This window comes from Tiliqua scincoides, chromosome 8 (assembly GCF_035046505.1).
Source record: "Tiliqua scincoides isolate rTilSci1 chromosome 8, rTilSci1.hap2, whole genome shotgun sequence".
NCBI lineage: Eukaryota > Metazoa > Chordata > Lepidosauria > Squamata > Scincidae > Tiliqua > Tiliqua scincoides.
The window spans coordinates 27,407,804-27,419,197 of record NC_089828.1 but is presented as its reverse complement, the minus strand read 5'-3'; the positions used below and the strand labels follow the sequence as shown (position 1 = coordinate 27,419,197).

Here is an 11,394-nt window from a genome sequence, read left to right as displayed (position 1 = left end):
AGTTCAGATGCATAGTTATATAGGGTTATGAACTCCCTGAAAACCTTGGTCTAAGGATCTGACTTCCACTGCCAGGCTTTGAATGAGTCATCCAAACCCTGGCTGTGCCATACACACATTTTCTGTCACTAGATACTATGAATTTCAATTGCACAATTGTTTCAATTTTTCTTGCAAAGCCAAAATTAGGAGAGCCAAAAAGAGTTGGGGAGGGAGACAAGCATCATCATCTTAGGTACCTTGAGTGGGGAGGCATCATGCCACCTCCTCCTCGGCCATCTCCCATCCTCCTCGTATCATGATAGCTGCTCCCTTGTGAACTGGGGCCATGCCACTCTTTTCTTGGTCCAGTGTCACGGCTGTGACGCTCAACCACATGGCGGTCTTCACTATAATGCTAGGAAAGGAGATAATGCCATCCTTTAAACTGAAATTGACCCAAGAGAACAGCATCTATACAAAGCAAAAAACATACCATGCAACTGTACAGTGCTTTCTCTCATTGAGTGCCCTGGAAATGCTTTAAGCTCTGCCTCAGCTGGAAATGAGAAGCTCTAACTGAAACAGAATATACTACAATAAACTCCTGAACTACCTCAAGAACGTCATCTCATTGCCAAATTCAAAGTCAACAAAATTGGCATAGATACACTTGTTTTATATATGCTCCAAGTTTGTTTACAAACTCTTTTCAACATGAGGCCCACTCAGAGTTGTATCTTGGATTCTGTACTACCTATCTCTCAAGGTTGGGTAAACCAAGTTAGATAGGATGGCACAGAAGTTATTTGCACAGCCTATTTTGATAGCACACTATGCTCTTTCTTAGTGGTTCCTAAACTACAGAAGAGTTGGGAACCAGGTAAATGTTTGTGTGTGGGGGGGGGGAGACGACTGGAAGAGATTGACGCACTATCACTGCCAAGGGGCTTCTTTACTTACGGGGGGGGGGGCTGGTCTTGGGGGCTGATAGCCCCCTCTGATCTTCTCAGCAGCTTATCTACAAACCCCTTATTTCCAAATCTAGAGAAAGTAGATTTAGATAGGAGATAAGGGCTTTGTGAGGAGATCAGAGGGGACTTTGCAGGAGACCAGTGCTACCAACCAGGTAAGTAAAAAAACAAACCCTTGGCAATGGCAACACTGCAATCTCAGCAGCACTGTCCCTGCCATAGGAGCAGGGCCACTCCCCTTAAGGGGGAATTCCCTGCTTCTAGTGGGTTGTGACCCACCAGTTTGGGAACTACTGCTCTAGCTGTCTCCCTTGGGAAAGGAAAATGGAGGCTATGGTAACTAAATACAAGGGAACAGGGATATAGGCTCAAGTTCAGTGGTCTCATACTTCCAGTTTAAGGAACTGTCTAACCAGGCTGGAATTTCTCCTTGTAACTTGAGAGCTAGAAGCTTGCTGTCTGTAGAATGGGGTGTTTGTGAGTTCCACACAGACAAGCTGAAGGAAACTCCTGTACACTGCATTCTATGGGAAATGTAATACAAGGTGCATCTCCATCTAACACTATCCTTACTCTGTGCAGCACTACATCTGCATGAGATCAAGTGATGACAGGGAGGATGAAAGATGTCAAGATTAATGTGCATGGCAAGGTGACAGCTAGTGGTAACCAGGACTACAAGGTTTTTTACAATATTCATTAATGCAAGGACAGATGCAACTGGCTAAAAAATATGGAAGCACAGCAGATAACAGACTAGCTGCTGTAACCACACTAGTGCAGGGGTGTCCAAACAGTTTGACAGGAGGGCCATATTATCACTCTGACACTCAGTCGGGGGCCAGGAAAAAAAATTTACATTTAAAATTTAAATAAAATAACAAATGAATTTATTAGAGATAGAACATATGAATGAATGGAGGTCTTGCAGTAGCTCAAGGCCTATAAAAGGCCATGCACAAAGCAAGCCCCGCCTTTCCTTTGCTGCCGCTGCTGCATCACAGGCGTAAAACAGCAAGCAGTGGAGGGAGCTCTCGTCCCACAGCTCGGGTGAGAGGTTGAACAGTCCTCAGTCATGCTGAGGAAAGTTGCATTGGGCCAGCATGGGCTCCAGTAAGTCTCTGGAGGGCCAGAGGCTCATTGGAAACTGGGAGCTCCCCGAGGGCCAGATCGGGAGCCCCCAAGGGCCACAAGTGGCCCCCGGGTCAGGGTTTGGGCACCCCTGCTCTAGAGGTCCATCAGCTGCCATGGAGCTTCTGGTTCAATTTCACACTGCTAGTTCTTGCCTTTACAGTCCTACATGGTCCAGGCCCACAGCAGCTCAGGGCACAATTTTGTTTGTACCACCCCATTCCCTAAAAATGCACATGGGTCACCTCAAGATTCTTTGTCCAAGTGCATTTAGGAAGTAGAATCCAGGCTAGGCTGCCACATAGAGTAGTGGTTTTCACTCATTTAGTGGACCCACTTTTAAAAATGAGAATCTGTCAGGACCAACTGGAAGTGATATCATCAAGCAGAAACATTTTTAACAATCCTCACATACCATGGCAGCATCAAGTTTAATATATTAAAAATAAAATTTTGAATTGAATGGGGACCCACCTGAAATTGGCTCATGACCGACCTAGTGGGTCTCGACCCACAGTTTGAGAAACCCTGACAGAGGGTTTGTTCAGTTGTGACTCTGCCCTCTGAACTTCCTCCCTATGGAGACCACTTTATGGTCTTCTTTCAGGCAAACAGTGAAAATATTTGGTTTTACAACTTTTTGGTTAAGTTTTGACCATGTTTCTGTACTTGTTCTCTCTGATTTTACTAATTTGAAGAGTTTTTATATTGTTATGGTGCCATCTTAGAAGCACAAGACTTTTAGCCAAAGGTGGGTAAATTAGTGTAAGGGACAAAACTTTCCCAGCCAAGGACCCTCCTAGAAAATCCATTAAAACCAGACACAGCTTATGTTCCAGCACTCAGAACACACACATTAATTGTGCTCCTGCCCCTTCAACCTAGTTCCAAATACCATATTGCGTATGGAGCAAGTTGAAGTTCTTCATCCAAGTGAGAGGAGGTTTGTATTACCTACCTGTCCCCCACTTCCACGTTCCATCACGCCTCGCTCAGTCTCCCTGCTTCCATAGCCAGATGTGCTGCTACGACTACCAGTTGGGGTGCCTCTCACTGAATGACCAGAAACATCTCGGCCTGACCTTTCTGATCTCTCTCTAAGGAAGCAACAAGAGTCAACATGATGCTGTAAGCAAAGATCATCCAACTGAAGTTCTGTTTTGCTCAGTGTTTCAAACCAGTTGTGAGAGCATGTCATTACTGTTGCACTTCATCAAGTCAAACACACCACCCTCTCTTATCTGCACCTTGCAACTTCAAGGCCATGAGACAGACTGGGGACATAACTGCTCAAGTTTAGTCCCTCCCATTTATGCAGGTTTATTATTGATCCTGACTAGGTTTGAAAAGATGACTTGTCGCTTCATCATAAAAGATATTTTGAGCCGTTCCAAATGTTTACTTATTTGGATACAAATTCCAATGCAAAAATGAACACAGATCCATCTTCTTCGATAAAGGATATCCCTTATTTTTAGTGGACAGAGAGTTGGGCTGTTCCTTGGCTCCTGTTCTTACAGCTCAAACTGTTCTCCCAGCCTCTCCAAAAGGTTAATGCTCTCACTAGTGTTAAACCCAGGCTATGATTATAAGTGAACATGTTACAGTAGAAGACGCCTAATCCAAGACATTCACAACTCTAAAAAAGTCAGCATTATTTATTGTACTTTATTATTTATTGTAGCAGTAAGCAATCCATTTTTCAATATTGCTGAAGTTCTGCTACAGAACTGACAATTGACATTTTCATTTATGCCAATAAAGCTGGAATGAACGAGCATTTCTAGGTGCAGATTTTACTCCTAAATCATATTGCTAAAGAAAGCATTATCTTCCACCTCACCAGCTGGTTCACCAACCCAGCTTTGGACAACTCACTGGGAGTGGGTGGAGGGGAGGCGCTCTACCCAGTGCAGGGCTAGCTTAGAAAACTCAAAACTACTGTCATGTCAGCCAATTCTCTGGGGAAGCCAACCAAGTCTGCAAGATACTCTGGCAGCTTACTCTCTTAGGCACATAAGTGCCACATTTCTGGCCAATGCAACTCAACACTCTGCTGACTAATAAAATGCAACCCTCATAGGAAGACCTCTTAAGTCTCATGGGAGCATTCAAACCTCTTTCTAGTTTAGATTTATTAACAAGTCCACTACAGTTTTCAATACAAAGATAGAACAAAGCTGAGGGTCACTTACACAACCAACCATGGGGACACTGAGCCCACAATGTTAGCGAAAAGGTCATCCCACCCCTTGGTTTCGTCCACAGTGGTGCCAAGATGCAAAGATCCCAGCCAATATGACACAGCAAAGTGACAAAATCTCAACCCATCGCCTTCTTTGCTCAACTCATATTTTAAAAGGAATTCTACCCTAAGTGGAGGAAGCAATAGGATCACCTCAGTTAGAAGTTTGGGGAAGTCGCATATGCCTGACATTTGGGTGGGAACTTGCATCTCCTTTAGCACCACCAGGAACCAATCTAATCACCTGGCATCCCGCTTGTCTGGATTGATGCCCCCTTCGTTCTTCCATGAAGCTTGCCGTGGAGGGTTGGGCCCAGCCTCTCGTGGATGCCGGCCATGGGTAATTTCAGGCCTATCATGAATTATTACAGTTCTTCTTTCATCTCTATCTCCTCTCACTTCACGTCTGTCACTGTCACGAAGTTCATTTCGGGTTTGGGGGGGTTCATTCCTTCTGGATTCACTAAAGTTTTTGGGATACCTCTCAAAGCCAGGATCTTCTCTTCTGGCAGTTGGCCGAGCCTTTTTTCCATCACCTTGGTTTACAAATCGCTCGCGTCTGTTCAAAAAGGCAGGAATTTGTTCAAATTAAGGATCATTGATCTCTTCCTCAAGTCTAGTTTGCCAGTTACATAACATTCCACAGGCTGCTTCTGTACTTAAAATGCATCCATTTTTCTTCACCAGTGATTTAAAAAATGCTTTAAGGCAGATTGCATTAATGGGACATGCAACCTAAGATTGCATTCTTAAGCACATCAATGAAGAAGAAAATTCCACTGTGTTCCAAGCAGACATGCTTCAAATCACCCTGGAAAATTAATACCACTGAGTATTAAACTCTAGTGCATTTAAATGATTTACTACTTTGATGTTCCAAAAGGCAAGAATGAGAGTCATGGATTCCCTAGTTCAAATTTCAGGTAAACTGAACTAACAAGAAAGGTTCACATGACCTGTGCTTCCTCTCCTCAAGTACAGGCATAATACCAGTAATATGATTATTGTGTTAACACCTGAACATTTGCTAAGTCACAGTCTTATTTGGACTGTGTGAAATCTACTCACAAGGCAACTTCTTTTGAGGAGTGCAAGGTTACCTCTACTGCAGAGCCCTGATGACAGAAGCATCCCTCAAATCCACCCAGTCACTTCCACAACTGTTAAATGCATCTGTACCTGTCAAAGGAGGACGACTGTACCGTGGAACCCTCTGGGTATCGCCCTCTGTCTCGGTGGTCAAAGTCACTAAACCTGTTCTGCTGGCGACTGTATTCAGACCCATGACTAAAACGTGCATCTGTGTCTAAGGACATCTTTTTACTTTCATTCCAGTAGGGCTCATCTCTCCTTTAAAGAAACATGGTATGGAGGGATTAGGCATGGTAGTGAAGGGCACATTAACTGAGAGCAAGAGTGCATGATCTGGGCATTGCTGCTTTGAAGTTCTATAGATCTCTTGCTATTTATAGCAGACCAAGCCCCAGTTGAAGTAGGAACTGTTTTCCAAATTGTTCCACTTCTTTTTAAAAAACAAAACACACCTGATGGTTTCCCAGCCTTCCAAATATCCTAGAAATTTAACACTGTGCCATGTTGTCACACTATGTTTTAACAGTGCTTACTCAAAGCAGACAGGCTTGGTTCTATACACAAACCCCTACATACTAGTTGCAGAGGTGCAATGGTGGGAGAAAAGTATGACTTTTATTTCCTGCTTATGGGCCACTGTAGGAAACAGGATGCTGGATTTTTGGCCTGATTCAGCATGGCTTTTCATTTCTTATAATAACATAGCAAGAGCAGACCAAAGGCCCATCTAGTCCAGCTTCCTGTACCTCACAGTGGCCCACCAGATGCCTCAGAAAGCACAGGACAACAAGAGACCTGCATCCTGGAGTCCTCCCTTGCATCTGGCAAGGGATATGTACAGTATCACTGATGGAATTGGACAAATGGTTACCAGGGCAAGTAGCTCACAGTCTGCTTCATACTCAGACACTACCTGTGATCGACATCACGAGGTCGTTTTAAGGAATTTCTTTTCTCCTGCTCATATCGAAGCTGTTGCTGCTGACGCCGAAGCTCTTCTCTTTCACGAGCAATCCGCTCTGCTTCCTTGCGACGCTCCTAACCAGGAGAAAGATAATAAAACTTTCCTTACAGAGTCTTTGTTAAGAGTATTCCCTGATGCAAAAAAGTATTCCTTTTCATACATGACACCAGGATTACACGCAATGTGGCAGATGTGTCTGAATGGCAGCATCTGTGTTGAACAAAGGTTCCAGTACAAAATGCAGCATGCTAGTTACCAGCTATCAAGAAAAGCCCAACATGTTGACTATTTTTAAACACTTCATCACCAATGGAGTCGCAAGTCTTCTCACTGCCAGTATGCAAGAGCTTCACTTATCTCTCAACCCCTAATCTATAGTCTCCAGAATTTTCCAAATTAATCCATAAGCCTATTACAAGTTGGACCAAGTTATGCAAAGACAAGTGGGGGCTGAAAAATCTGTATAATTTAGCTGAATGACAGAAGTTGAGATTTAGAGTCTATACATATTCAACTACCAAAACAAAAAATGCAGTCAAAAGTTTCTGCAGCACCACACAGGAGGACAAACATTTGGTTTGGTTCATCATCAGTTATGATGACGACATTTATAGCATGAAATGTCAGTCAGAGGCACAACTCCCTAGTAGCAAGTCTACCTGCTCTATCCGAATACGTTCTCTTTCCAGGCGCTCTCGTTCCATCCTCTCTCTCTCCAGCTTTTGTCTTTCAATTTCCAGCCGTTCTCTTTCCCTCTGTAAACGTTCACGTTCCTCACGCTCACGAATAAGCCGGATGCGTTCCCTCTCACGCCTTTCACGCTCAGCAATCTCTCTCCGCCTGCAAAAATGGGCGTTTTAGAGATCAAGCAGTTACGGACTTTTTTTTCTACATTTGCTACCAATAAAGAGAACAAGTGCTCCACTGTCACAACAGATTGCGTTGGCTAGTTAGGTCAGCACTATAAAAAGGTGTTTAGAACAGTCTTGGATAATCCTTGTATTTTGCAAGGTGAGATGGACAAAATCTATTGCTTTCCATAGAGATTAGAAACAAGTTGATGGTGCTGCTAATGACACTTAGGAACACATGAATCAACTGACAATGTTTAGTTCTGGCCTTAGAGTACTGTTTACTTTGGAGACATCTGGAGAAAGCTGCTTCAACACCAGGACAGCTTCATCCCTCTTCTAGCAGAACAGACTATCCCTCCCCTCACCTTCGCAGTTCCACAGCACGCCGTATCCGTTCCAGTCGAACCATGTGCTCCCGCACTCTTTGCTCCTTCATTTTCTCAAAAGGCACAATATCCTTTCTGCTGCGATAGTCTCTGAATTTCACCTTATCTGGAAGAAAACGCTCTTTGTTCCTCAACACTGGTGGCTGTAGACAAATGTTATAAATACAGTTAGGGATATTTTATTCATTTACTAGTAAATCTGTATGCAACCATTTAATATAACTCAGCCAGGATGGTGAAAATGTTCATGCACACTATGCAATAAAACTACTATCAAAGCCACAGAGAGCAGCAATCACAATCAGAATTCAAACCACCCACAGCTTTGGCAAGTAAGTGTTGCCGACTGACTAAAAGACCTCAAGACTGGCAGGAGGCAAGCTTTTCCACAAAGTGCATACTAGGAACACAACTAGGGAGAAAGCCTTATCACACACCAAATATGTCAGATTTTTTTTTGGGGGGGGGGGGGGGGACTCAGAGAGAACATCCAAAGAACTGAAGGTTCAAGTTCAGCTCATGCAGGAGGTGGCGGTCTTTTAGGTACCCACATCCTAAGCCACTTAGCACTTTAAAAGTGACCACCTGCACTTTGAACTGTGTTTACAGACAAATAACTAGCATTGCTGTTTAAGCACTGGCTAGCACACCTTGGTTAGATGCATAACTGTTTCCTGTTAGTAACCTAGCAACTATATCCTGTACTAACTGAAGTTTCCAAGATGTTTACAAAGGCAGACCCACACAAAACACAATGCAGTAGCCTACTCTGGAGGCTACTGGGGTGTAAATAATTGATGCCAAGAAGGGGCATAGCTGGTGAAAAGCATGGCCTACCACAGATCCTGAAAGTGATTTTTGACTTCCAGTACCTTTGGAGGCCCTATTACGGCTTCATCACCAAATTCATCACAGCTTCAGGATTAAGTTTTATCAAGGTCATCTGCTTTTTTCATTCAGTCCTCCCATGACTCCTCTGCTACATCAAGAACCATAACCAGGGCCAAAGAAAACTTACTTTTTCAAACCTCCCCCTTCTCACTGTCCTGGTGTGAACTTGATCTCCTTTTGTTTGGTCCAGAACTACCATATGACTTGGACTTTTTACACCTTCAGAGAACAAATTGATATGTGTTACTACTTGAGTAGGAAAAAAGGCACAGATGTTTTAGAAAAAAATGTCAAGCTTACTATTTCTGAGACAGTGGTTTGCCTTTGCAACAGGCAAACTAATTAGAACTGAACGAAACAGTATAGAAACCCAACAGGTTAATTTTTTAAAAAATAATTGTTCTATGGCTTGCTCTCAAAATTTTAAACAAGGATTCAGTAAAATCTCCACACATTAAGAATTTCCTTTAATCATAAAAAAGTCCTCATCAGGACCCCACAAAAGGTCCAGCAACATGGGTTTATTACTCAGAAGCTAATCATCATACATTTTCCATAAAGTGAATTAGAATCTTTATATCTTAACCTGCCTGTAGAGAAAACCAAGTTGAAGAGTTGCCTGTAAATGACATAATAGTCCTAATACATACTTATTCGCATCTTTTCTTCAGACGTTTTAGCAGGTTCCTGAGCAGGGCAGCTGGATCCATTATCGCTCTTCTCGTCTTTACCTTCAGGTTTCTTTCCATCCTTGCTTTCTTTCTTGTCAGATTTGTCAGATTTTTTATCCTCTTTTTTGGATGGAGTTCTTAAAAAGAAAAAAGAAAAGCTAACAGTTGTCTGAATGCTGCAATTCTGCAAGACCACAAAATTCTGTTACCTGAGAAACTCCATTTTCATTTGAAAGGAAGACATTGGAGAAGAGTTTATTTTTGAAATGGCCATCAATATGTACAGATCCCACATATACACCATATTGTTGGCAAAGTTAGGGATACAGTTGCCCATCACAAGAAACATGTCTTTTTAGCTACACTTATGTTAGGTAGGAAACACAAAATGCTGAAGTGGACTCTCAGTTGTGAAGAGAAGGCCAGCTAAGAAGCTCAATTCAATATCCCTTGCTCTTGACTTCCCAATTTTTTTTTCTTTTTTCAACTGACACCTGAACATTCTGCTTTTAACTGTTCTCCTCAGCTGGTTTCAACCACAGACAACTCATAATGTAGCACAGCCTCCTCAACTTCTGGTTCTTTGAGACCCTTACTCCACCCACAAAATATAGAAAAATCCAGAATGTTAATGTATCTTTGATCAAGCAACAACAGTGTACCACATACACAATGGTAGTAGGAAAGACAGAATTTTCCCTTCAGACCATGAGATGAGTTTATAGTATATAATCATATCTACATGCCAGGAACATTTTTAAAATTCATGAGAGATTACACTTGCCACCAGGGGACACTTCTGAAGTTTTCAAAATTCTCTCAGTTTATGAATTTTACTTCTGAATGCCCTCCCCATCCCATTGTAAACGCAGAATCTCTCTGACCTGAATGCATACCTCTAGGACACAGGTTATGCTGTTAGAGTCTCAAGCAAACCAATTCACTCTCCTCCCTATTTCCTGTTTTCAACTAACATCTCAAGACTGCATGACTGCAGCAGGCCACTGCATCAGGCAGTTTGGACTTCTTTTTAAAAAAAATTCAACCTTATCTACTTCTGTGAAGTACTAGGGAACCTCCAAGTAAGTAGAAATTACTACCTTGTCTGTGGCTGGTTCTATTTAACATGCTTTCTTATAGGAAGACAACCACTTCAGCTTGCTATACAAAAGGGAGCAGACACAAAATGTTGCATCTCTTCAACTATAACGCCCACCTCCACTTGTTAAAGACTCTAGCAGTCCAATTCACCCCCACTCACCAGTGTTCTAATGGCTACTTCAACATTATATGGTTCTTGGGGGGCCCACAAACATACTTAAATTACATTACGCTGAGTGGTTTTAGTCTTTTTTGGTTACTTTTCTACTTCTGTATACCTAGGAGTATCCTTATTGTGTAGAATCCACTACTTTATTTACAGGTGACCCCATTTCATATACGAATTGAGAGGCCTTCAGTCATTCCAATTCACTATTCATACATAGAAACAATTATATGAACACACAGAGAATGTTTCTAGTGCAATTTTACATCATTTTAAAAGGCTCAGAATCCATCTTCTCATGGCACAGAATTCAATGTACTTTAAAGCAAGAGAGCCCTGCAAGAAACAAGCACTACAGCTTGCACTGTTCTCAGACAACCTTTGGTTGGAGCAGCCCCAAACAAGCAAGTTTGGCTCTTACTTGCTGGCTTTGTCACTTGATGTCTTCTTTTCACCAGCATTTCTACCAGAGCCAGATTTTTCATCACTCTCTTTCTTCAGTTCTTTCTTGGAGGGATCACCTTTTACCTGGAATTTTTAAATGGCAATATATATGCTTAATGTAGATTGCCAACCATGACAACTTAACACAGAGCTGTATGGGTGCCTGAAACTGTACCGAGTCATTTCTCATAGGACCACTACAATACAAAGTCAAATCTAAATTCCTCAACAGGGACATAAATTAACAGAAAATAGGCCTGACCACTACAGATCCAGATCCCAATTGGCCTCTTATTTAAAAGGTACTGGGCATTGGTTTCAGATCTAGTTCATTTACAAAAACTCCTCTAATCCTAAGAGTCCAATGTATCCCCAAGCTTACTACCTGAGAAACCCATTCTTCAAAGCAGAGTCAGACAAACTAGGCTCTCAGAGCAAAAAATAGATCTTCTCAGAATAATTAAAAAAGTATAAACTGGCTCTAGGAATTAAGAGA

General features: G+C 42.3%; 1 protein-coding gene across 3 annotated transcripts in view; it reads right to left on the bottom strand.

Moving 5' to 3' along the window:
• SLTM (SAFB like transcription modulator) overlaps nucleotides 1–11,394 on the bottom strand; it is a 38,114-nt gene that overhangs the window by 1,188 nt on the left and 25,532 nt on the right. Inside the window, exons 11-20 of one of the 3 annotated variants that reach the window (XM_066636006.1) lie at nucleotides 10,876–10,982; nucleotides 9,167–9,324; nucleotides 8,644–8,735; nucleotides 7,605–7,768; nucleotides 7,045–7,225; nucleotides 6,335–6,459; nucleotides 5,509–5,679; nucleotides 4,811–4,888; nucleotides 3,043–3,181; nucleotides 240–397 (exon numbers count right to left, since the gene is read on the bottom strand). In XM_066636006.1, the coding sequence (XP_066492103.1) occupies nucleotides 240–397; nucleotides 3,043–3,181; nucleotides 4,811–4,888; nucleotides 5,509–5,679; nucleotides 6,335–6,459; nucleotides 7,045–7,225; nucleotides 7,605–7,768; nucleotides 8,644–8,735; nucleotides 9,167–9,324; nucleotides 10,876–10,982 (1,373 nt within the window). Of the gene's footprint in view, nucleotides 1–239; nucleotides 398–3,042; nucleotides 3,182–4,573; nucleotides 4,889–5,508; nucleotides 5,680–6,334; nucleotides 6,460–7,044; nucleotides 7,226–7,604; nucleotides 7,769–8,643; nucleotides 8,736–9,166; nucleotides 9,325–10,875; nucleotides 10,983–11,394 lie in introns of all 3 variants that reach the window. The other 2 variants (XM_066636005.1, XM_066636007.1) reach the window with 2 other exon arrangements.